Below are 27,048 nucleotides of genomic sequence, written 5' to 3' on the forward strand. Positions count from 1 at the left end.
GTAACTTTACAGGTACACAGTAGTGCATTTAAACATTGAAGAGAACTTTCTATTCATCCCGCTCTGCTAACACAGCCGTTTAATCCTGAAAGATGAGTCCATTTTTAGACCCTCCTTTGACTCTACAGATCGGAAGCCACTGCTGAAAAATGAAAAAGAAGGGAAGAAGAAATAGAGATCTATGATCATGGGCCCCAGAAAGCAAGAGCATGTTGTTCAGGTTTCCCGGGATCCAATATTTTAAGGTAGAGAGGGCAGAAGAGGTAAGAGCTGGCAAATGAATATGTTTTACAATAGCATTCAGGAATTCAGTAAAGTGAGCTTTAATTTCAGATTTTTAAAACTGAAAGATATCTCAGAGAACATACAGTCCACGACTTAGCAAGTCATCCTTGCACAGGGGCCATGCTAATCTTCTCTGTGTCATTCCAGTTTTAGTATATGTGCCGCCAAAGCGAGCACAGGGAATGTGTAGTCCAAACATAATTTTGTCTCTGATGGAAATGTGAGGTAAAATGCCCCAAATTCACTTAAAAGTCAAAGACTATTTTATATGCTAGCTTGAGAAGTCTTTAGGATTGAAACACTCACAGGGTCACCAGTTTCACTGAACAGTATTTTCTTTAGTTCCCTATTGCATTTAGGTACTCCTTGAACTCATAGGAGTTATTTGAATGCTATTACCTCACAACACTGAAAGTGTTTTAACATAGATGGGGGGGATATCCCATAGCCTACATATGTCAAACACAATTTATCAGCAAATTAAATTCAGATGTGCATGATAATTCATGAATAACTTGGGGAAAATGGCAACCATAGTATCCATTTGAAACAAAACCAAAAAGTCAAATCTCACTTGGTTTAAGGGTATATGAAGGATTTGGACACAAGCTGATAGTTGTTCAAATTTAACATTTTAGTCACTGAATAACCTTATGCCTTAATATGATGAAAGCTGCAGAGCCTTACTCCTGAAAAATCATTCATACAGAACAAGGAATAAGTCTAGGTTTTGACTGTCACATTGCTCAAGGAAGAGGGATAAAATAAAAAACCACTTAAGATAAGATCTTTCCTTGTTATACTTTATCATAGAGCAAGGTTTTCAGATGTTAGAGGATAAATTATGAAAAAAAAAAAGAAGATAGTAGGAGGGGAAGAATGAAGGGGGGGACATCGGAGGGGGAGATGAACCATGAGAGATGATGGACTCTGAAAAACAAACTGAGGGTTCTAGAATGGAGGGGTGTGGGAGGATGGGTTAGCCTGGTGATGGGTATTAAAGAGGGCTCGTTCTGCATGGAGCGCTGGGTGTTATGCACAAACAATGAATCATGGAACACTACATCAAAAACTAATGATGTAATGTATGGTGATTAACATAACAATTAAAAAGTTAAAAAAAGTAAACATCACAACTGTACAAAGATATATGTATGTGCATCGTGTGTCAAATGAGAGAACATATAGACATTCATTCACTTTGTTAAATCCTTACAACTCTCTATATTCAGGTGGATGCAGCATCTGTTTTTCAATTTTTTTTAAAGATTTTATTTATTTATTTGAGAGAGAGAGAGAACACAGAGGGAGAGTGAGAGGAAGAAGCAGACTTTCTGCTGAGCAGAGAGCCCAATGAAGGGCTCGATCCCAGGACCCTAAGATCATGACCTGAGCCAAAGGCAGACACTTAACTGACTGAGCCATCCAGGTGCCCCTATTTTTCAATTTTTTTAAAGAGACTTTGTTTATTTATTCAACAGAGAGAGAGCTGTGGGAGGGGCAGAAGGAGAGGGACAAGGAGACTCCCAGCTGAGCATGATGCGGGGCTTGATCTCAAGATCCTGAGATCATGACCTGAGCAAAAACCAAGAGTCAGACGCTTAACCAACTGAGCCACCCAGGCGCCCTGTTTTTCAGTTTTTTAATTAACATTTTCTTTCTTTTTTTTTAAGACTTTATTTATTTATTCATGAGAGAGAGATTCAGAGGCAAAAGGAGGAGCAGGGAGCCTGATGTGGGATTCAATCCCAGGACCCTAGGATCATGACCTCAGCCAAAGGCAGATGCTTAACCAACTGAGCTACCCAGGCACACTTAGTTAACATTTTCAAACTCAGTGTTGAATGTACAATACAATAAATATTGAACACCCACCATCCAGATTCAAAAATTGTTAACATTCTGCCATATTTGCATGCAGTGCCTTAACATCATTTTTCAACACAGATGACTGGTCAAATCCCCACCTGCTACTGAGATCCACATTGCACCATTTGTGTATTTCTGGTGATAAGAACCTCACTACTTCCTAACATATTAAAGTGTCCAATGACCATACTCTTCTCTTACCCTGAACTAAAATCTGCCTTCCTTAAATTTCTACCCATTTATTCTAGTTCTGCCTTTGGAAAGACACGGTCAAGACTTTTTCCTTCTTCTCAAAACCCTAAAGTTCACTTTCATAACAGACTATCTCAGATAAAATCTCATTTGTATTTTCTTCTCTCATAAATTGAGTAGAGTGGGGGCAAAGAGAAGGAGATGTAAGGAGAGAAGGAGGGGCTATAAGCCTTTTTAAGAGTTGGCATTTTTTCCCTACGAGGTTTCATATGTGATATTTTCATCTTCATTCAGTTTGACGTAGTCTCAAATTTCAATTTTATCTTCCTTAAACCATGAGTTGTTTGGAAGTGTATGTCTTCTTTTCTGAAAGAAGGGGATTTTTCTAATTTCATTGTGGTCATTGTCATTTCCATTATATATGAAGTGTAGTGAGGGAACAAAAATCTGTATATTGTAATTTTTGAAATGTATTTAGACTTTCCTTAAGGGTGGCATTTAATCATTTTCTTTTAACATTCTCTCAATGCTTGAATAGGTTATGTATTCTATACAGTGTTCTATATTATGTCAAGTAGTTCAAAGTTTGTTATCATGTTATTCATATTTTCTATTCATTTCTGAAAAATATATGTTTGTTCGTTTAGTTACTAAGAGAGGTATGTTAAAATCTCTTAGTGTAATTGTGTGTATTCATTTTCCCTTTAGTTCTGCCTATCTGTGCTTTGTCTATATGGAGGCTGTGGGATTAAATGCAGTTAAATTCTGATTTTCTGCATTTTCCTGGTAAATCAAAACTTTTATTATTACATAGTATTTTTTATTCTCTAGTAATCCCTTTTCCCTTAAAGTCAACTTTGTCTGATATTAATATTGCTAGCCAATTCTCTTTTGATTAGTGTTGGCATAGTACATTTTTCATCTTTTTTCTTTAACATATTTTTCTTTCCATCCTTACATTTAAATCGTTTCTCTTGAAACAGCATATTTGGGTTTTGTTTTTGTAATCAACCTGAGAACTTTGGTTTTTAGTAAGACCATTTAATCTGTTTACATTAATGCAACTATTGCTGTGATTAGGTTTAAACTGTCATTTTACTATTTGCCTTCTATTTGTTCTGCACATTTTAGTTTCCTTTTCTTTCCTCTCTTCCCTTCTCTCTAAAATAATGGACCATTTTGTATTGTTCCATTTCTCGCCTGTATTAGATTTGTATTTTTCGGCTTTTACTATTCCTTTAGTTTTTTCCCTAGGGGCTACTTAACATGCATCCTTGATTTATCAAAGTCTAAAATAAATTAGTAGTTTTACCTCTCCCCTGACAATGCAAGGACCTTCAAGGACTTAAACTCTATTTACTTTCCTGCCAACTTATTATTCTCATGTATTCTCATGTATTTTAATTATAAATATTTTATAAATCCCAAATATTTTATAAATCCCAAAAGACCTTCCTATTGTTTTATACAGTCAGTATTCATTTAGATTTACTCACGTATTTATCCTTTCATTGCTTTTCATTGTGCTGGAATTTTGAATCAAAAAGAGAAAGGAATTTAGTGCATATCTGGTGAGTTCCACCCCTCCTTCATCCTACCTCTCAGCTTCATTTGGAATTCAGAAAAACATAAGGGCCCTGAGGTATATGGGGAAACATTGTGCAGAAACATCATAAGTAAGAGGTAATGAAATGGGTAGGAAAATATACACAAGAAGGTAACATGCTCTGAAGGCAAGAAGCACAAAGATATGCTTTATTTAAAAAGCCTTAAGCAGTTAATGATTTGGAGAAGTATTGCCAAATTACACTCAGCAAATTTAGTAGTATGCCCCAATTTAGTGGGCACAAAACCTGTTTATTGTTGAATGAACAACAAGTATAATGTAATTGGTTTCATACAATTAGGAGGTCACCAAGCCATGCTTATTATAATTGGCATTGCCATAGCCAGGGGCTTGTGCGACCTCAAGCAATGATTGGCCTGAAGGAGTAAGCCAAGAATGTGTGTGCTTTGGGCTAGGGAGACTGACTAATCTGGCTGCAAGGCTCAGGGAGGGGGCCAGAAATCAAGTCACAGTGCTTAGTGGACTCAGCTGAATGTGGTGTCCATTCAGTTCATCGCTCTCCAGGGGTTTGATCTGGAGCTGGGGATGGAAGGTGGTTGGGAGGAATGAGGTAAAGAGGAAGGCACCAGAAAACTACAATTGAAATGTCAGTTCAGAGGCATCCCACAATAAGATGGGATCATAATTCCTCTGAAAGCCATGCAGTTGGAAGCTGGTTCCCAGCTTGTAGGGACTGGGCTTTAACTTTCACACAGACCATCTTTAATTCAATCTTTAAGCAAAGATTAACGGCGCTACTTGTTTCAAAAAAACAGTTTTACCTCCACAAGGTTGTGGACTGATGACTGGCTGTAATATCACTCCAAATACCAGGGTCATCTTTTCCCAAACATGTTTTTAATGGATAATTAAGTTTAAGAAGTAAAAAAGGAAGTTTAGCTGGGAATGACATATTCACAGAGATGCCAGAGAACACTCCTGATGATGAGCAATCATTTATCATTAGAAAATGTTTTTCCTTAAGATTCTGAAAGCAATAAGCTTCACTTTGCCAGTGTGCAAAAAGAGCTAAAGAATAATTAAGGCCTTTGTTTCCTTGCTGGTTCTGTTTTAGCTTATGAGCGATGGGTGCATTTGGTCTGTGTGTAGTACAGATGAGTCACAAGTTGAACTGGCCAGGTGTGCCACTTGGTTTTCTCCCCCATGTTCATGAACTGCATGACTAACCTCATCCCATCATTTTGCAAATGAAGACCACTAGCCACAAAGAAGACTGGGTGAGAAAAGGTCAGTTTGCAGGGCAAATCAGTCATCGTTGCTGGAAAAGCAACTCCCAGTACATATAGCTCGATTTTTCCATATGAGAGCAGCATATTTCAAAGGTTCTGATAGAACACAGTGCAATGACAGGGACTTCCAGGACACTTGATTCACCACTCTATAAAACAAAGAAATGAATTATCAGGGAGGCTGATGTTTATTGATTTTGGTGATATTTTTGTTTATCATTTAAAGCACACCAAATTATTAACAATCTGTTTTGCCAGAACAGATAAGAATCTAGAACTATAAATCTACTGCTGGCTATAGATGAAGACAGTTCTCTTTTGTTACTTAATATCAGTATTTATTTTCTCCACTAGAACTGCTTAGCTGGGGTGAATTCTAGCTGATAATTTCAGAAGGGTGAAAAGCTAACTAGAACTGGGCATTTAGCCCAGATAAATCTGATTCCAGTACTATGAAAGAAGCAGCAAGGGAAATAGAAAGTCTTTGACAAAAATTGTTGATAATTGGCTAAGGACTGGGGAGGGAAACAGAAGACTTGGAGAGCTATGAATGTTATTCTAATGTAGAAGAAAGACACAAGGGAGGAATCAAGGCACTACAGATGAACGATCCTCTCTTTACTTCTAAGAAAAATTAAATATATATATATATATATATGTATATGTATATGTATATGTAAAACTACAATTCAAGGTCTGCTATCCAGAGCTCTTAGGAAATAAGTCTTTCTGGAAACCTAAATTGCAGGGGCAAAATGGAAATCTGGGGTTTGAATTTCTACTCTGTGTGATGTTGGGCAGGTGACCTCACTTATCTGCATTTCAGTGGCATCCTCCTGCCTCTTCCATAAATTGTGCATGATGTGACCACTTATTCCACAGAGCTGTTATCAGGATTAAATCAGAGGCTCGCAGATCCATTTTTCTAATCAAATAATAAGTATTTAAATATTGGTAAGCACTTACCTATTTTTACACCCGTTAATTTTATAATTTTAACAAATTTGTATATGAAGTTACATAAAATATCACATACCTCCTTCCTAATCAAAATTGAAGCAACATAATTTAATGTCTTGAATACTCAGATTGTCATTACTAAGAGCCATGAATGGATGAGGCAGTAGTAAAACAGCAATGCTCTCAGCACTTGTTGAGCTAGCTCCTACTTTCCAGGATTATACTGAAAAATAAGGTGAAGACCCAAAATAACAATGAGATCCTTACCCAATGAGTCCTTTTTATTTAAAAAGTTTTATAGAGTAAATAGAGTGCTGGGAACTAATTTATTGTCCTGTCACTGGAAAGGATTAGGACCAATCATTCTGAGCAGATGGGTATTATCTAGATTGTTAAGAATGTGAGAAAGAAAGAAAGAAGAAAGAAAGAAAGAAAGAAAGAAAGAAAGAAAGAAAGAAAGAAAGAAAGAAAGAAAGAAAGAGAAGGAAGGAAGGTGGGGAGAGGGAAGGGAAGGGAAGGAGAGGGGAGGGGAAGGGAGGGGAAGGGAAGGAGAGGGGAAGGGAGGGGAAGGGAAGGAGAGGGGAAGGGAGGGGAAGGGAAGGGAAGGGAAGGCACTAGGAATAAAGTAGCTCCTTCTCACAGCAAACATGAATCCCTGACCTCTTTTTTTTCTACTTTACTCCATTTATGAGATTAAATTAGTATGGTTGCAGAAGATATAAGATTGTAAATTCACCCAGACGAAGAAATAGCAACTTGAATTTAACCGCTGCCTTTGCTTTAACCACAGGAGTTCAAAGGACAGTGCCATCAAGTAATATTCACAAAGCATGCACAGTGCTCCCCACAGAACTCATAAAGATGTGGCTATTTTACTCTAAGGATTCAGTCTGGAAACAAAAAGATATATTTTGAAGATTCTGAACTCTTAAAAAAAAAATCCATGCATTATTAAGGGTGGACAGTCTATTTTATAGATGGAGAAACAGAGAAAAAGAATTGATTCCATGGTCCTAGATCACCTGGGCAGTGACACATGCAAAATCACTTCAGTCTCTTCCTCCTATTTCAGTGTGTTCTCTCATCACTGGGCAGTGGTGGATTATTCCAAAGTAGTTATGAATTATTCCTTAAACCTAAAGCACAAAGTTTAAATGGTAATCTAAAGCATTTAAGGTACAGAAAATGTTTGCCCATGAAAACACACTCAATGTCCATGTCGTGGTAAGTTATCAAATTATGAAGAGAACATTGCAGAGATTAAAATGTTGCATAAGAGAGAAAGCAGCATGAGTCAGGGGTTTGGGAAATATGAGTCAGAATGACAGGAAGGAGCCAAAAACATAGAGAATGCGGGCCTAAGCAGGGACTTAATGGACACCACAGAGATGTGGACACAGTTGCCTCCATTAACTTTTGAGAGGAAACCAAGTATGCAGTCCCATAGACTGGGGGTCCGCATGATAAAGAGGCTAGGAGTAAGAGCCGAGCAAAGATCAGACTGCATTATTTGAAGCAATAATGGTGCCAAAGTCAGCAAGAAAGGGACCTACAACAGTATAAATCACTAGGAGGGAGAGTGTGGGCACATTTTTGAAAAATGAGGGAATCACCAAATACTGCCCTTAGCTATTCTTGATGCATTAGAATGATGAAATGTGAGTTGATTTACGTGTTGTGATATTTTAGGAAGCACACTCTATTATTTTGTTCTCTGGCTATGTTTACATTAGGCTGTGTCTACATAGTTCAGAGCTGCTCCCCGTGATGTCCAATTCAAATTCCAATCCCACTTTGAGGCCCTGAATTTTTGCTTAGGATTTGCGCTACCACTTTATGAGCCCCTTCAAGCAGGCACCGCAGCGGGCTCCTCACACACAGCCCCTCCAGCCAGGCTGACTCCAACTGCCTTGCAGACCACTTGTTTCATTGGAGGTTTTCTAATGCGAGCCTGCCTCCTGCCTAGAAATAGCCTCCTCACCTTCTTCAAAACGCAGCTCAAAACTCCCCTGGCCCAGCAAACCTTCTACAGCCACCCACCTCCGATGCTGCCTTATGCCTCCTAGTTTCTGCACTTCTCAACAACTTTGCTTTCCTACAGTTTCCGTGTGCTGACATCTTGCTGGTTTTGCTGTTTCTCACATCTTGCCTGTCACCCTTCCAGTGATTAGTTCCATAAGATAAAACACTGATCCTACGTCCTTCAAACTCTAGGCATCGGTTCCAGCAAACGATTATCATTCATTCATCCATTTATTGAACAAACAGAAACCCACGATGTTTCATGCACTCTGCGAGGCATTAGGAATACAGAAAAAAGTAAGATGTAGACCCCATCCTCAAAGAGTTTGGGGCCAGGGCCCAGGGAATGTGTTAACTGATTGCTTAAGAACTGTGAGCTTTACTGTCAAGGATAAATTATAGATAGTTTAAAAGCAAAACAAAAACTCCTCTCCCAGAGTACTTTTTCCTAGATTACCAAGAAAATCATGGCTGACCTGAGTCGTTTCCCTTATGAATAAAGCAGTGCTTTTGCCATTTGAGATACTTCCACCACAGAGGCCTTTCATAAATGAAAAGTCTGGGAAACCAGGTCTTCTGATATACCAGCATAGGAATGGATATTCTTCGAGTCTCTGACATAGATGTATGTTTTAGTGACTTACCACGTTAACTTTCTGATGTTTAAGACAAATAGAAATGCATACAAGTAGAAAAGGAAAGCGTAGAGGCAGCTGGCTGGCTCAGTCAGTAGGGCGAGCGACTCTTGATCTCAGGGTTGTGGGTTTGAGCCCCCCATGTTGGGTGTAGAGATTACTTAAAAAATAAAACCTTAGAAAAAAGTGTAAGAGACTTTAACAATGCATAACAATTCTTACATGACTTTCTCATATGACATATGCTTTGTGAGTAAATAATAACAGGGTCTCAAAGTACAATTTTTAAAATAATAAAATTGTGTTATTTAAATAATGGTATGAATTGACAGTATAATCGAAGATAGTTCAAAGAGATCCTATCTGTCTATGTGTTCTTCAGCATTAGATAAACTGCTAAGAGTGAAGGAGAGGATAAATCGTCTCTGCTTGAGTTGGAGAAGCTGTAAATGAAAATGTAGTCAGTTCATTTCCTAGCAGATCCAGCTCTAGGTATATGACAGAGCACGCATTCAACTCCTTTGGAATAATTTCTTGAAGGGGATTTCATGCAGTTGTGTTTTACTGAATTTCAGGAAGTTTCCCATCTGAAAGAATTAAAAATTAAAGTGAGTCCAAGTATGTACAAAGTGTGTTAAAAATATCACCAGTGTTAGGTGCGGTGAGTCCTATTGCAGTTTTGTTTGTTTGTTTGTTTGTTTGTTTTGATAGAGAAAGGAAAAGAATACAGTGGCATGGGGGCAGTGGTATTTTTTTATTATTAAATTATTTTAACTCACCTAACATTTTTACTCAATAATCTTTCTCAGAGGGTCAGCGGACCTGGTTCTTAAGAAGGGGTAGGTCCAGGTAGCGCAATTTTTACATTTAAAACCTATTTAATGATATATTAAGTCCACTAGAAATATTAGCCTACTTATCAAAGAGCCTTAGAAGTGAACAAGAAAGTAGGAAGGAAATTGTAGGGCATTGGGAATGCGATGGGGTGGAGGCGGTTTGCAGAGAGGTCTCAGAAAGAAAAGCCGCAGTCACTGGTGAGGCCTCCCTTAGAACATGCAGCAGCCGGCCCCAGTCCTTGATCTTCTGCCCGCATGTACTGAGGAAACTTGCCACATCTGAGTCTCACATTTCGGTATCTCTCAGGGCTGTTATCACTGCAAATGTTGGCAGATGCTCTTGACATAAAACAATAGGAATTCTGCTGTCATTTCTGCATTAGCGAGTCATAAAGCTCTGAAAGAAACCCCAGTAGAAATGTTTTCATCAAGTGCATATGAGAATATAATAAAAGACACAAAAAAAGAGCAGATAATTTCAAAGCAAGACTGTGGCACCTCTGCATAGTACCTTAAAAGGACAGAGTTGAAATCACTGATTTGAAAATAATGATGATGACAATGGATGTCAAAACAAAAATAAAAATCAATAACGCAAAAAGTTCACCACAACTTTAAAACCAGGTTCAAAGAATTATGTTAAGTAGATGCTTTTATAGGGTATTAACCAATAAATGGCCATACATCCCTCGAGTATTTCTCATCTCCCCTTCTTCTTTCTTTTGGAAAAAATCTCTGTTATCGTTCAAAGCCGATATCTGAGGACAACTCTCTTACAACAGGAACCTCCTACATTCTTATATTGGTAGAGTGAGTGCATCAGCTTTCCCTGGAAATAGAGTTGAAAGGCAACACAGCAGGAACCACTCTCTGAGCGTCTTTAGGAGAAGGAAGGAATTGAGGAATACATTCTAATTACTGATGGCTCATCGTTTGTATTGAATTTTAGCCCACTGTTTGTTCCAAAGCACCACCCTGGGTTTACCACAGTGATGATCTAAGGCTCTCAGTTTCTGTGCAAAATTTGTCATCTAGGAATTCCAAGTTTGATAAAATTTTTTAACAAAGCTTAGACTCTTCAGTTGTTGAAGAATGCCAAAATCACATAATCTTCTTAACTCACCTATTTAACTTCATAATGGGAGAGAGTTAATTGAATGCGAAGGTAATGTTGAAAAGGCAAAATTAAATTTCACTTATAAATTACTGTAATATGAATGCACACGCACAAATTCACATCACACTTTGATCCCAAAGAAATTCATTATAACAGATTCATTATATTATGAGCATTTTTTACTTTTCTGAAACTATAATCTACCTACTCCTTAGGGCACATTTAGTAAATTATAGAACTGCTTTGGGGAAATACCTTTTTTAAACTGAAATGAAATGCTTTGGGAAAATAGGTATTTTAAACTACACCAGTTTTATCTCTCCTAGAGGAATATGAACAAGTTGAATCCTTTGCATTTTGAAATTTTCAATGAAAGAGGTTTTTTTTTTTAAGATTTTATTTATTTATTTGAGTGAGAAAGAGAGCACGAGCAGGGGGGTGGAGGGGCAGAGGGAGAGGGAGAAGCAGGCTCCCAGCTAAGGGAGCCCGATATAGCTCTATCCCAGGACCCGGGGATCATGACCTGAGCTGAAGGCAGATGCTTAACTGACTGAGCCACCCAGGGGCCCCAAAAAGGGTTTTTTTAAAAAGATTTACTTATTTGAGAAAGAGAGAGGGCATGCTGGGGGGAGGGGCAAAAGGAGAGAGCAAGAGAATCTCAAGCAGACTCCACATTGAACGTGGAGCGTGACACAGGGCTCCATCCCACGACCCTGAGATCATGACATGAGATTCTCTTGTACTGAGAAGTACAGAGATGCTCAACCAACTGAGCCACACAGGCATCGCTGCAATTAAAGTTAAAAAAAAAAAAGGCAACAGGAAATGTACAGTATTAAAGTTTGATTTATATCTGGTTACTGAACAGATCTTTAGAGACTTGTCAACATAAATGATCTCAAATACAATATGTTGGGTAGAAATATTATACAATTTATTTACACTAAAACACACAAAATAGCACTGTATATTCTAACAGATGCACTGTTTAGTCTAATGGATGGATGTATAATAAAAGTATAAAACCATTTCAGGGAAAGATTCACACCTACCAGCATAGTGGTAGGTGGGTGGGTAAAGAGATGAGAATACAGTAAGGCTTTAGCTATGTCTCAAATATTTCATTTCTGGAAATAAAGTGAGCCGAGACAAGCATCGGTTAATGTTAGCATGTGTTAAATCTGAGTGGTATACACCGGCACCTATGAAATTATTTTCTGAACACTTGAAATCATTTATCATTTTAAACATTTCTAATATAATAATATTACAGAGTATTGTTTTAAGAATAAAGTAAAAAACTTTATTTCTTAAAAAAAAGTATGATGACAATTCAACATAGGGAATGTAGTTCTGGTACTGCAATAGTATCATTGTATGGTGACAGATGGTAGCTAGACTTGTGGTGAGTATAATGTAACGTATAGAGTTGTTGAACCACTATGTTGTACATCTGAATGTCACTTATGTGTCAACTATACTTCTTCGGGTTTTTTTTAAATGGAGGAAATAGTAACATCTGCACAACCAACTCAAACTCTGTGCTGGATGTCTTTACCAGACATAGACGAGTGCACTGCAGGGACTCACAACTGTAGAGCCGACCAAGTGTGCATCAATTTACGAGGCTCCTTCGCCTGTCAGTGCCCTCCAGGGTATCAGAAGCGAGGAGAGCAGTGTGTAGGTAAGTACAGCAGGGCAGTGAGCAAAATCCTGGTCCTAAACCTCTTACTTGTTTAAACCTCAGTCATTCAAAACAAAGCACTCATATTTATTTGGAGAATGATAGCTAACAACTGCTTATTCTTTCATTGGCTCCTGATCCATTTTCCACATTAACAAGAAAGAGCTAACCTTAAAGGGTGAGCATATTCTGGATATCAAAGTGTTGGCTACATGTTAGACTAAGCAAAAGCAAAAATTTGGAGTATGAATGGGACCACAAAAGCAACCAAGAAAATAATTTTAAATTAGCTATTTGGGGGCCATAGCACCGAAACATTGATGAGGTGACCTTCATTCACTGGTTCAAAAAATAGCATAGCTTATAGGACACATGGTGAGGTTCAAATCCCAGCTCTACCCCTAATTCACTTTGAGGCTTTAGACAAATGACTTACATACTCAGGAGCTCATATATGGGAGTGATTAGAGCTGCGACAAGTCCTGGGTGGAATAGCTGTGTGCTATCATTCTGTGATGAGTTAAGACACATGTACTAAACATTCGTTATGTTGCATGTTGGTGCAGTGCTGGGAATGCAAAGCCAAGTACAGCATGTGCCTCTACTTGAGAGCTCTACTTAAGCTACCTGAGAGCAGGAGCCAGGTCTGGTTTGTGTCACTGCTGTCTCCCCAGACCTGAAAGGTGCCTGCCAAGTAGATGCTCTGTGCATTGTTTTTTATAATGACTAGAAGTATACAGTATGAGGATACTGACTGGCAAATGAGAAGTAAACAGTAAAAGTAAATGTGTTCTGGATTCAGCCATGAGGTCCAGCACTAGGAGTAAAACTTTGTTACTGACTCCCTATATCAATTGTGTTCATATGATATTGATAGTGATTTACATACCACCTTTTAACACACATCAGTGAAGAGTCCTTGTTTCCTCTTTGGAACAGAGGATAAGAATGTGGGGACAGGAAGCTAGCATTAATTTTCACCTGAGAATGTCCACTGTTGATGTCAGGATGTCAATACTGAGCTCCTCAAGGGCCCTGGCCCAGTCCTGCCCACCACGGGCTGTGCCCAGGTTTTGGGGTGAGTGCCCAGCCTCTGAGGAAGGCCCAGGTTTTGTGTGACTGAAGCTGTGATGTAGGAGAAGATTGTATGGAAAACTCCACAGGCACCAAAGTTTTGCCTGATGGATTAGTCAGGAAAATAAACAATTGAGGGTATAAAAGGTACAGAAAAAGAACTAACTCAACCTACTATGGGAAAAATTAAAGGGAATAAAATGTATGATTACAGCCCTATATGATATGGCAGGAGGAAACGTTCTTAAATTCAGCTCTAATCATGTGGCTTCCCTGCTGTTCCCCTCACCCACAGAACCAACTCCACATTCGTCAACAGAGCATATAAGGTCTTCTTCCATCAGATCCTTGCCCAGCTCTTTTGTATCAACACCCTTCTCTCCCCAAAATATTATACTTCAGCCTTGTTCACTAGTTACATTTCCCCACATACATCACACAGTGTCACACTTTAGTGCCTCTACATAAGCTCTTTCAGCACCAGGAACGTGCAGCCCTGGCAAACTCCTATTCAATTTCCAAATCCCAGCTCAGGGTCACTTCATCTGGGAAGTCTTCCATGATTTACCTAGACATGATTAGTTACTCCCTCCTCTATGTCACTACTTCTCAAACCTTGATGAGTCTTTTTTTTTTGTAAATTTCTAGTCTGTTGCAGATTGATACTACTATAAAGTACAATAAAAAAATGTTGTGGTAACACAAATTGCTATTCCTAAACACATATTCTCAATTTTTCTCAATTTCTGTACTTATTTGTTGCAGACTGGTCCAAATAGTCCATGGAGTAACAGTGGTCAGCAGGTCACACCTTGAGTAGAATGGGCTCTTTCTGTCCCTTGTACAGCTTTCTACTGTTGATCTTACCATTCCATGCAATAATATGTTTTCATGCCTTTCTTCCATGCTAGACAGGGTATACTGTATGTATTTACGATCATTATAAAACTGTAGTGCCAAACACAATGTTTGCAAATAACAATGATTCAATGGATGTTCACTGGTTAAGAAGACATGCATCATTTATTCATCAAGTATTTACTGAGGGCTGACCATGTACCAGATACTGTTCTAAGTGCTGGGCCTTCATGGTGAACAAACACATTTTACAGAATCACGTCCCTCATGGAGCTATTAGAAGGGACCATTTATACAAATTCACTGTCAATACTGGCACCTGGCTATAATATGGTGTACTAGGAAGAACTATGCTAAAATTGCTCTTAATTAGTATAAAGTCTACACTCATTCAACTAATGTTTATCAAGCACCTACTATGCCAGACCCTGTTCCAGGTATTAAGCACAAAGCAGTGAACAGACAAAAAATATTCTACCTTCACCTGAAGAGGAAACAGGTCTTATTTGCCATGCATTATAGTGAGGGAGATAGATAAGAAGCAAATAAACACATAACACAATGTGAAGGAGTGTCAATAGCTACAAAGAAATATAAAGCAGAAAAGGGGACAGATGGGACAGAAGAAGCCATTTTATATAGATGGACAGAATGGCCTCCCTGAGGTGACATTTGAGCAGACACCTCAATAAATGAGGTGGAAAGCCATGTCAATGTCATTACCTTTTACTTCAATATTCAAGTGAAATCAAATCTATTTTGCAGCCTATTAATAATAGCTGCCATTTATTTTTACCTGTTTTTTTGCAAGGAAGTTTGCCTATATAATTTCATGTTATCCTCCCAACATGTCCACCACATTGTTGTATTATCACTTACAGAAGAGGAAATGAAGCTCTGAGAGGTTAAGACCATGCTAGTAAGTGCCAGAACAAAGATTCATCTCAGGTTATCCTGAGGCCACTTGAGCATACTGCCTCCCACAGTTTTAGTCAGAAGAACTCAGCATAAAGTATTGTTTTCTTTTCGTTTTTTACCATAAGGTAGTGTCACTACAGTCTTACATTTACATGCATAATTATTATTTTAAATTACACACTCCATGTTAAAGTTGTCACAAAGTGTAGAGTTAATGAAATTTTATTATGCTTCTAAGATGTTAATTAATCCTACCCCACAAGTTCTCAACTGACCATTTTATTGTTGGAAATATTTATCTGAGAAGAACACAGCCTGGAACACTTCATCAGAGTGTCAGAGGGCACTCTCAAGAGGTAATTTGTTTAGCATCCTACTCCTTCCACAGTGTTCTTTCATTTGGTTCTCACAGAAACTTCATAAGATACACATAGCAAGCATTACTATCCACATTTTACAAAAGAAAAAACCAAGATGCCAAACATTTATGTGACTTGGCCAACGTCATCAGCCGAGCGGCAGACTACGCCTCCTTTCTCTTAGTTTTATGTTACATCAGTCGATTCTTCCATAGCCCTTTTTTACTTCTGTCATTACAGATAATCTTTTAGATCCCCAAACTGACATATATATTCTCATATATATGTGAAATAGTCTTCATTGCTTTTCGGTCTTTAAATCTCAACCCACTCAACCAGCCTTGTGGAGTCTTTATTTTTAACAACTCACTCAACCGCAGAACACAAACCAAAGTATATTTTTTAAAAAATAAAGCCTAATTCAAAAGAGAGAGAGAATTACTTTTAAAATGAGATTTTTCTCCAGCTAGGTTTTCTAAATAATGTTCTGCTGAGAACTAAAGAGCTAACAGCTATGGATAGTCAATAACCTGGTTCTCTTTGTGTGCCTGATAACCCAGACATAGATGAATGCACCATCCCTCCATATTGCCACCAAAGATGCGTGAATACACCAGGATCATTTTATTGCCAGTGCAGTCCTGGGTTTCAGTTGGCCGCAAACAACTATACCTGTGTAGGTAAGATTTGGGGAAACTGCCATACTGACGGATTTCTGTCTTCAAAACAAACATCAGGGCATGTTGCAGTATTTCCAGTTTTCTGTGCTCTTGAGTGAACTGGCATTATCTTCCCTGCATAAAGCTGAAAAGACAATAACTAATCTGTTTCTTAAAACACGTCAAGATGTGAATGGAAAACTTTGTTAACCTTGGTCTTACTTCTTCTCTGTGGGTGTATCAAAGATATAAAAAACTACAGATCAATTGATATACACACACCAATTAGTCAACAGTGTGATATAAATGCTGAAGGTGCCAATGGGTTACTGTAAGTTCAAGTACATAAATTTCCACTGAAAGTGCATCTGATTTTTACATGCTTCTTCTCCCCTTTCAGAATGCAGTGTCACGGCACACAATCTTAAGATTGGCATGACATGGAAAGAATCTAGTGCAGGAAAAATGCCTTTTCACAATATTTTCAGTGCCTTAGAGCATTGCAAAACTCTGTATGGGTCTCGAAGGCTTATGTTATAATTGTAATGGAATTTAACAGGACCCATTTAAAAAGTAATAAATAGCACAGATAAATCTTCACCACAGCATGCTGAGAGACCGTATCAGTATGAATGTCTTATATCAATTATTTATGGACTTGGCACTTTGCATCTGAACAACAATAAAAGAACATAGATACTGGAATGTATATTTATTAGAATCATTAAATTCCTTTGGAAAAATTCATCAAACACAAACTGTCATTCCCAGAAAGAAATATTATGGTATTTCTAAAAGAAGTGCATGACAGACGTTTGAAGTTATTCCAACAAATATGAAACTTGAATGGATGTTCTCCAGTGAGCTTCTGCAGGGCAAAGAATCCAATCCGGGAATCATTCACTTATCATTAGATGGCATAGGTACAAAAGAGCAAGGATATGTTTTAAGACATAGATATATAAATATAATGTTTCCTCTCAGATATAAATGAATGTGACGCTAGCAATCAATGTGCTCAGCAATGCTACAATATTCTCGGTTCATTCATCTGTCAGTGCAATCAAGGATATGAGCTGAGCAGTGACCGGCTCAACTGTGAAGGTAAAATATTTTCCAATAATTTGTAATAACAGTTCAGTCTGAATAATTGCTGTTGCTTTATCCAATTATGTCTGTTTATGAAAACAAATTTTTAACCATGGGAATTCTATTTTAAAATCCAGTTAATTAAGTTCAATTATAACATTGGCTTTTTAGTATGTTATCAAGAGAAAGGAGAAGGAACAAAATAACTGAAATATTAGATTAAGACTGGGTCTAATAATTAGAAGGAGTGTTCTATTGTCTTGCTTCCCAAAGTGATCTGATGGCCAGCAGCAATGACACCTCCTTGTCTCTACTTGGGAGAAATACAGATCTCAGGCCCCAGACCAGACCTCTGAGTCAGATGCTGCATTTAACAAGAATCCCAGGTGACTGGTATGCACATTTAAATTTGAAGAGAGCTAATCACATGTCAGAAACATTAGAATATAGACCAAGAGACCTGTCCTCTAGTCTTTTTCCCACCACTGTGTGATTTGGACACATTTCTTAAGTTGCCTGGGTTTCACTTTCCACATAAGTAAAAAGAGGGCCATTTAATTGGAAGGATGAACTTCAGAGTCCATTGCCCATGCATGTTCCACTGTGCAATTCAGAAGGCATAAGACATCCTGAGGGGAATGCCATTGACACTTGGGGCCTCCCAGCTTTACTTGGGGCCACAAAGGTCATACCCCCCCCCCCCCCCGAGAGACCTCATATCATGCCACTATGCTCAAAACCAAAAGGGGCTGGCTCTGGAGAGCTGCCTCTGCCTTTCTGAGCAAGCTATAAGGACATCACCATTGAGAAATGCAAAGCATTCTTCCCCTGAATTCCCAGTTCATTCAGTCTGCTCAGTCGGTATGATTAGGTCTGAGATTTACCGAACTCTCAGCAATGATTGAGGTAAACTGATGGTAAGAAAAACTCTTTGTGTGGTGAAGTTCTAGAGGAAATGAGCTGATGTTGTAGTATGTTCCCCTGAGCTTCTTACAAAGTATTATATTTCTGTTTTAGAGTTTGTAGCATTTTTACCCTCTTACCTTACCTTTAAAAATACTGCCAAAGTAGTGACCTGTATGTTTTTTAACTCTGTGTCCCTGCTTTTGTCTGATTCAACAGACATTGATGAATGCAGAACCTCAAGCTACCTGTGTCAGTATCAATGTGTCAATGAACCTGGGAAATTCTCGTGTATGTGTCCCCAGGGATACCAAGTGGTGAGAAGTAGAACCTGTCAGGGTGAGTTTATTGTTTTCATATCTGTTAAGTGTTCATTTTTAACCAGAAAAATAGCAGGGAGAAAGTTACAGGATCCTCTACCATAGACTTTCATTTTTTCCCTCTTGAATAAAATCTGAGCTCTTTTTTCCCTTGTTCATCATGCAATATGCACATCTCATAAAAAGGGTATGATTCAGTTAACACTGACTTTTTTAAAACTTAAAGTAATTGTTTTTCTTTCTTAAGATATAAATAATTTTAATAAGATAATGATATCTCTTCTACATAGCCTACATAATCTCTATGATATACATCTTCTAATCACCTGCCCCAAAAGATTCAATTATTAAAATATTTCACTGTGAGTTTGAGTCTAGAGAATAAACTTAATATGTGGGTTAGGCAAACCTTAAACCAGTCTCTTATCCTCTAAAACACCAAGATTATGAATTGGGCAGTAATTTAGGTGCTGATAAAATCAGCCTCATGTGTATTAAAATGTGCTTGAATTCCTCAGCAAAAAAAAACCCATTGATCCCCAAATAGCTAATATCCTAGGGTCCAGTTTTAAAATAAACTCAGGTGATCTTCATACCTACACACCTCCAATGGTATATGTAGTTTCAAATTTCTTTAACAGGGAAAACTCTGCTCAGATAAAAACCATAAGTACAGATAATCCTAGAAAAGCTAGTATAGAGACTTAAAGTTTACATAAAGCAGTGAAGGGGTGGGGAAAAAATGACTGAACTTGAAGACAGAAAATTTGTTTGAGTCCTAGCTGTACTGCCTTCTATCTGTACGGTCTTGAACAGATTATCAAATGTCTCTAAGCCTCAGCTTTCTCATTTGGAAAAGGGAGTTGTGAGCATGAAATGAGATTACATACATAAAAATTATTTGTAAACTAAAAAGGCTTACAACCCGAGACGTTTTCATAAAATTTACTTAGCAATGTAAGTGACTAGTAGCAAATCTGTCCTAGATAGTCCTCTTTAATCATAACTGAGAAAGGACATACAAGGGCAGTAAAATCTTTTAAGAAAGGAAAAAATCAAGGAAAGGAGACACTAGGAATTTGCAGTCTATATCATGATTTTACAGGAGAATATTAACTCAGAGGAACACCCAGGACCTGGGATTTTATAGTATGCATATGATCATTTAACTAGACTCCAACCACTAAGTATGAGCATAATCAGAATGCCATTCATTGCACAATGAACACCTTTATACCCCTTTCCAGGTTCCTAGAAGCTCTAATGTTAATTGTGGAAAAACATTGCATTCTGATGATTTTACTTTCTGAAGCCTGAGACTTTTAACATGAATATTACGTGGAGGAAAATGTTAGCCAGTGGGATATCTTAACCAATTTCCCTGGAGTCCTTCAGATAAATGTCTATGTGTTTTTGATCATAAATGGATTTGGTACTCAGCAAAGGACAGAAGTAAATTAACATACAGTGGAATCTTACCTGCCTACTCTATGTATATGGAAACATATCTGTTACAATTAAAGGTGAAAAATGTACTGGAATTGCAAATAAGGGATTCATGAGTGTTATATCTTGAAGATATGCAGCTCCAGAATGTTTGGTTAAGCCAAAACATTTTTTTATGAGAGAGACTTAACATTCTTTTAAGGTACAAAGCAATTGGTTCTCTCCACTAAAATCATCTCTTCCCAACCTCATCTATAGACTAAAGTAAAAACAAAAGAGTATGGATTCTTACCTTACCCAAAAGGCTTATTTTGAGGATGAAATAACTGTTCTCATTTCCACAACCTTGCAAAAATGAAAACTCTGTGTGTGTTTGGGTGGGGTGGAGGCCACAGAGGAGACAGAGAAACAGAGACAGAGAGAGAATACATATACACACAGACACACATTCATCAAATATTTTAATACTATTAATAATTCCTGAAAAACATTCCAGAATGATTAAGATATTGATTATGCTAGGCTCTAAGTTAATGGAAGTAATAAATGAAATTATTACATAAAGTTTCCTTTTGCCATTTTTGGTATCCATATAACAAACCAGTCTTAGTTTTCCTTGTAGCTAACAGCATCTTTATTTTTCAGAGAAGTGAAGAATATTGAAAGGACAAGTCACTTATGATTTCTTCTAAGGGATCTAAATTCTTTCTTTAGCCATAGCCAGTCCAAAAGAAGATACTTTGTATAACTGACTCTTGGAAACTCTTGGAAACTTTTCCAGTCTCCCCTTGGGTTCCAGATAGCTTTGACCAGTTTGGAAGCTAAAAGAAAATTTTTTACCTCCAAGGACAAGGCATGGAATTATTCTCATTTAGAGGATGTGTAGTACCTTACAGTGGAAACATGCCTGTCACTACCTGTATGAACTTGAGCCACTTACTTAACCCTTATTTGTTTTTCCTCCAAGTCAAGTAGAGATAATATCTTTCTCATCTATGTCTACATGATTTGTGTGAAGAGCAACTTAGTTCATTTTAATATTTCTTAAAAGCCAGGTGCCCCTGAGTGCATTAATGCTAGGTGATAAAGGTATATAAAGATGAATACTATAGTCCTGCTCTAATGGGGTTTATAAGCTAATAGAAGGATTAAGACAAACATGCAGATTTCAGTAATGCAAAGCAGAGAGCAATAAAGACCCCCCCAAAAAAGAACATGGGGTGTGAGAATTCTGATAGGAAAAACAGATTCAACCCCAGCAACTCGCCCATTTCTGGCTTGCAGCAGGGATTTAGTAAATTACTTATGGAAGAAGTAAATTAATGAATGAAAGTATTTGGTTATGAGGCAGAAGGATTCAGAAAAGGCTTATAATGGATAAAATCGAAATCATTATTCAAATGTAAAGGGAGGTAGACATAGCTAGGGATGTAAATATTAATAGAATTTTCATTGTTGTTGTTCTAGTAGTAAATATAATGGCTCTCTAGTGGAAGTGTTCTCTCAGATGTCATCTGGAGGCTCCTAATTCCCAAATCCGAAACCAGTCCTTGTCCAGCCTGGCCTACTCACAGCACTCTTTTTATGGGACTCTCTGCCCTTCTGGCTTCCTCACACTGTCTTTTCCTGGCTTGCCTCTCATCACAGCCCCTGCTTTAATTCCCCTTCTTCCACACAGTCTCCAAATAGCTATGCCACCCAAGGTGGAACACATCCAGATAGATTCAGGTTGTATGGGGATCTGGGCTAAGTTTAATGTGCTTTTAGACACAAGACTGAGTAGGACCTGAGTTCATTGCATTTAATTGAGGACAGATGTAGCTGAGTCATTCCAGACAGATTAGTATGTGTCATTTTACAATATTTTTATCAAGCACCTATTGTTCGTTCATCTGTTGAATTCAAAGCCAAACGTTAGCCATTGACTGTGCTTATATAAAAGTGAAAGACACCAATTCTTGCCCTCGGGGAGATTGTAATTTAGTTAAGAATATAGATATGGCAGTAGTTAATTATAAAATAAAATGGAATTAAATAAGAGATGGATAAGTGCACTGGAAGATTAGAAGCAGAATAAATTCTGCCTGGAGGGTTAGAAGGCTGCAGGAAGGAAGAGGCATCTCAATTTGGCCTTGAAGTGTGCTGGTTAGATGGGATTTTCATGTTGGGGTGGGGAGGGCCTTCTAGGCTGGGAAAGCAGCAAGCAAAACCAATGGAGAGGGCATTTGACTGACTCAGGAGCTTCCAAGAGGTAAAGCCTAGAGGTGTGGTTTTGGTAAGCAAGGCATGAGGGCGGAGACTTGATGCTCTGGACAGTGGATTAGACTGTCCCTAGGAAGCACAGCACAAGAAGTGAAGCTATGAAGTGTTATACGATTTACTTAGATCGGTAAATTCTTTGACCCTATGTGTTTACAGATATAAATGAGTGTGAGACCACAAATGAATGTCGGGAAGATGAAATGTGTTGGAATTATCATGGCGGCTTCCGTTGTTACCCACGAAATCCTTGTCAAGATCCCTATGTTCTAACATCAGAGAAGTAAGAAAAATCAGAGCTTTTGAAAGTGAGAACCTTCTGACTTCCCATGCTAAACTGGGAAATACTTTTGTTTTTTTCTGCAGCCGATGTGTTTGCCCAGTCTCAAGTGCAGTGTGCCGAGAACTTCCCCAGTCTATAGTCTACAAGTACATGAGCATCCGATCCGATAGGTCTGTGCCATCAGATATCTTCCAGATACAGGCCACAACCATTTATGCCAACACTATCAATACTTTTCGGATTAAATCTGGAAATGAAAATGGAGAGTTCTACCTAAGAGTGAGTAGTACCCTGAGGGCAGCTGTAGCTGTTGGGACAGATGCAAGTTTGCTGTGGTTTTGCAGTATTCACTTGGAAGGAAAGCTAACATTTAGGGAGTTTTTATGTGCAAGCATTGTGTATGGTCTTCCTGTGTGCATTATCTCATTTAATCCTCTTGGTAACACTGTCAGATAGATACTAAATATTTCATCTCCCTTTTTACAGAACAGTGAGACTCAGATTTAGTAGCTTCTCTAAAGTCACTCAGATACCAAGTTGAAGACTCTAATGGAGTTGTGTGTGACCAGCAGAACACAAGCCAATGCACACATATACACACACTTCAAATAGATACCACCAATTAGTGATAGTTATTTAATTGTAAAAAAATAATTTCTGGAGAGCTTTTCAAAAACCATAAATTCCTTGTTGTTACATCTGCAAGATTATTTACATTCACACCAAAATTGAAAACTGGAAGTCCCTGAGCAATGACCCCAACCCCCTGCACCAAATGTGCCAGTAGTTGTACCCTTCTTGCAAACTGTAGGCAGATAATGTGAGGTCAACTTTGTGTTTTCCATTTATTTCATGCCTATATGAAATCTTTCTCTGAATTCTGCCATTTCTCTCTTCATGGATATCTTTGCTTCCCCGTGCCCCTGCCTCTCTTCCTTTAAACTGGTTCTTCATACCCCCTCATCCTTCCAAGGGCTTCCAAGCAGATCTCCCTGACTCCAGTGCCTCAGCCTTCCAGGCCCCAGACAACATCTCAGCAAGTTCATTTTAGGTGAAAATTCTGACATATTTTAAATACGGCTCACCACTTCATGTGCAAATGATGGCACCCCACCAAGCCGTTTGCAGGGTTCCGGTAACTGTTTCACGCTAAGGATGTTATTCATCCAGTTACAATTTTCTCAAAACTCCTTTGGGCACTCTTCATTTTTAATCAAATTTTAAAGTCAGTATTTCATTTTAAGAACATGAAAAGTAATTGGGAAATTCATTCTTGTGGTAAAGTTTAGAGATTTTTAATGTTTACATGTTTATCCCGTTCTTTGATATATTAAGTTCCCTTCCAACTCCAGAATTATGTGATTCTGCTTCTTTGCCAGTAAATTAGAAATGATTAATTTCTCATGACCAACTTCTGAAGAGAAAAATCCAACCCAAAATTTATTACTGTTCTTTTTTTCTAATAGCTAAGAATAAACTTCTTTAACATTTGATGCTTTAAATTTGAGATATACTAGATATTTGTAAGAAGTTTACTTTAAATGAATTTCACACAGTTCAGATAATACCAATTTAATAATTCTAGCCCAAACAAACAACATTATTTGTAACCCATGGCAATAAAATAGGTTCATCTCAAAATCTTTTTTAAAAATAGTTTTCCACTTTGAACTTTTAGCTATTATTTAAGAAAGTAAAATTTCTAGTAAAATCAACAAACGGTTAAGCAAAGTTCCAGCATGTTATTTTCCTTGCAATAAACATAGCACCATAAAAGTTTTATGATTCATATCAATGCGTTTATCGACTTGATATTTTCAAATATAAATTCTCACAGTGTTTTTCTCAAGTAAAATCTTTTTTTTCCATGAATGATATAAAACATTGGCAATTTTGCTAATCCCAGAGTTAAATATTAAGTTATTTGAAACAAAAACTATTTGAAATAAAAAGTCATTTTAAGATTATTTCTTATCACATAATTCAAGAATTACTTGGATTAAATCCTACAAAATTTTTCTACTGAAAATCCACTTGTGTAGAGGGCATTTGATGCATAAAAATCAATCATCAGGCCTTAATTAAGCACCCACTGTATGCTCAGCCCCATGCCAGGTGCATGGAATACATACTTCCTTATTTTAAAGAGCTTTAAATATTACGTGTGGCAAAAGTTAACATCTATGGGGCGGGGGAAAGGGAGCAATTTATGCTTAATTCCATGGTCCAAGACATCAAAGAATTAACATTGGCTGGAACAGTTAAAGAATGTTTCTTGGTGGTAAGAATTCTATCTGGATGATAGAATATAGAATTTTATTTATATTCCTTTTGGGAGAATACTGAGAAAACCCTCTTCCTTAGAAAAGAGGACATACTGTAAAGAAGTAGTACATAAAATTGAAGGTAGAATACCATCCTCCCCATCCATGCCACCCAGTATCTATGCCTTATTGAGCCTATTTTCTTCATAGCCCTTATCACCACTTTGCATAGTAGTCATTGGTCTATGTGTGTGGTCTACAGTGCGGGTGTAATGAGAGCAGACTTTACCTGTTTGTTCACTCTTCTATACTCAGCACAAGGAATATACCTGGCACCTAGCAGGTGCTCAAAAAAATATTTTTAAATGAATGAATTAATTCAACTAGTGCCTTCAAGGTACTACTATTACCTTCAAGGGGCAAGCACCATGCTGGGTCCTGGATACACAACAGTGAATAAAATGAAGCCAATTCCTGCCCCAGTGGAGCTCATGGTCAAGACACAGAGCAAGTGCTCACAAGTATGCTGAATGTTACAATAGGGAGTTGCAAGTGCTCATGAGTGCCTACCAAGTCAACCGCTAAGAAGATAGGAGTGGTCTGGAAGCTTCTGAAAGAAGTGGACTTAAGCTGAAGACTAACAATTAAAGACTAGAAAATGGAAAGAATAAAAAGCAGTCCAGTTGGTCTGAAAGTCCCAAGTGCTGCCAGTGGAGTGGCTTGAGAGGAGCCTGGTGAGATGAGCAGGGCCTAGATCACAGAATGTCTTAAAGATCATATTAAGGTTTCAGGTAGAGGAGTTGCTATCAGATTTTCATGTTAAAAAATGATGCCTGGCTACACTGCAGAGCCTGGATTGGAGTGGGACAGTTAGTAGTTCAAGAGAATGGGGTACTATGGTGGTAGCAGTGAGTCCAAAAACAGTGGACAGATTTATGAAGATATAGGAAGAACTACATGACTTGGTGAGTCATTTGCTATGGGGAGGTGGAGGGAGAGGAAGCACCAAAGGTAACTTCCAAAGATAAGTTTCTGTCTTGAGCAACAGTAAATTGTGGTGGTGCCATTTATTAAGATAAGGAAGAAGGAGCCAGTGTAGAGAGGAAGGTGAGTTCAGTGTGGACATCCTTTCAGTTTGGACCCTTCTTTTTCAGTAGGTGACCTCACCTCCTTCTCTTCTGAAACCACTGAGGCCAACAGATATGAATTACCTGAACTTCCCACTCACCCCCTACAAATTTAGGTTCGTGTGTCCTCCTTTTTACCTTCTCCCTTGAGTTTTCCAAAGATGAGCTTTCACTTCTGTCAATCAAGGCCAATTCACCACCTGTACTCTTCCTTCCATCTCCTCTAGAATCTTCTTCCATCAAACTCCCATCTACCTCCTACATATTCAACTTGCCTCCCTGTAGATGTTGCCCTCTCTCTCTTCTCCTTCCCACCCAGGGTTCTTAAAACACAGCCTATAAACACAGTCTCTGAATTCTCACTTCCTAGTCACCCTTTTCTATCTTCTGTTCCCATTACCCTACTGAAGTTGCCCTGAAAAAAGCCACCAGTGACATCCACACTGCTAACTCCAGAGGGCATTTTTCAGTTCCAGGCTCCTTCAGCCTCGCTTGCTACTCTGTTGGATACTGCTAGCCATTCATCTGTTTCCCACTTAATCATCTGTTTCTTCTCAGCTTCCCTCAATGGCTTCTTCTCTGCCCACTCCTTAAATATTGGCGTCTCCCAGATCCAGTCTTATCACATATACCTTCTCTCCCTTGGTTTAAATATCCACCCATTGAAGTGACAGCTAAATCCTAATCCACTGTCTCTACACCTGCTTTCCTCTGGCTTCAGATTCAAACATCTACTAACCTGCCCCTCAACTCATCTCCCTCTACTCTCCAGCACCCATCACATTCTTCATCAAAATGAAACTCCATCCAGTTCTCCTGAACATACTTCTTTATAAAACTTCCAATTATCTTTGGTGACTCTCCTTAGACATTCAAAAGCCTCCCCTCAATGCTTCAAGGTCCCTTCTCTTTTTCCCTATATTTTTGACTTTTATGTATCTTCACACATATCTACATAACCTCATGTATCTTAGCATTTGCTATGTTCTATTGAAGTTAACTATTTACATGTCTCTTTGCCTACTAGAATGTA

General features: G+C 38.1%; 1 protein-coding gene, 1 long non-coding RNA gene and 1 other non-coding gene across 6 annotated transcripts in view; 1 reads left to right on the forward strand and 2 right to left on the reverse strand.

The window, feature by feature from the left end:
• The window catches only part of EFEMP1 (EGF containing fibulin extracellular matrix protein 1), a 59,048-nt gene that overhangs the window by 30,993 nt on the left and 1,007 nt on the right, over window positions 1-27,048 (forward strand). For 2 of the 3 annotated variants that reach the window (XM_045884963.3, XM_045884966.3), the window contains 6 exons: window positions 12,334-12,456; window positions 16,226-16,345; window positions 17,309-17,428; window positions 18,536-18,655; window positions 22,501-22,624; window positions 22,708-22,903. In XM_045884963.3, coding sequence (XP_045740919.1) covers window positions 12,334-12,456; window positions 16,226-16,345; window positions 17,309-17,428; window positions 18,536-18,655; window positions 22,501-22,624; window positions 22,708-22,903 — 803 coding nt within the window. Of the gene's footprint in view, window positions 1-12,333; window positions 12,457-16,225; window positions 16,346-17,308; window positions 17,429-18,535; window positions 18,656-22,500; window positions 22,625-22,707; window positions 22,904-26,045; window positions 26,132-27,048 lie in introns of all 3 variants that reach the window. The other variant, XM_045884964.3, reaches the window with a different exon arrangement.
• On the reverse strand, window positions 356-462 carry LOC123852161 (U6 spliceosomal RNA). Its single transcript, XR_006792784.1, has one exon. It is a non-coding gene; the product is annotated as a U6 spliceosomal RNA (small nuclear RNA).
• Window positions 9,099-27,048, reverse strand: part of LOC135361766 (uncharacterized) — a 60,947-nt gene continuing 42,997 nt past the window's right edge. The window contains exon 3 of one of the 2 annotated variants that reach the window (XR_010405692.1): window positions 9,099-10,052. This is a non-coding gene — a long non-coding RNA (uncharacterized LOC135361766). The remainder of the gene's footprint in view (window positions 10,053-27,048) is intronic. The other variant, XR_010405691.1, reaches the window with a different exon arrangement.

Source organism: Mirounga angustirostris, unplaced genomic scaffold (assembly GCF_029215605.1).
Source record: "Mirounga angustirostris isolate CCGP_5_RB_7025 unplaced genomic scaffold, mMirAng1.0.hap1 SCAF_10, whole genome shotgun sequence".
In the NCBI taxonomy this organism is placed as follows: Eukaryota; Metazoa; Chordata; class Mammalia; order Carnivora; family Phocidae; genus Mirounga; species Mirounga angustirostris.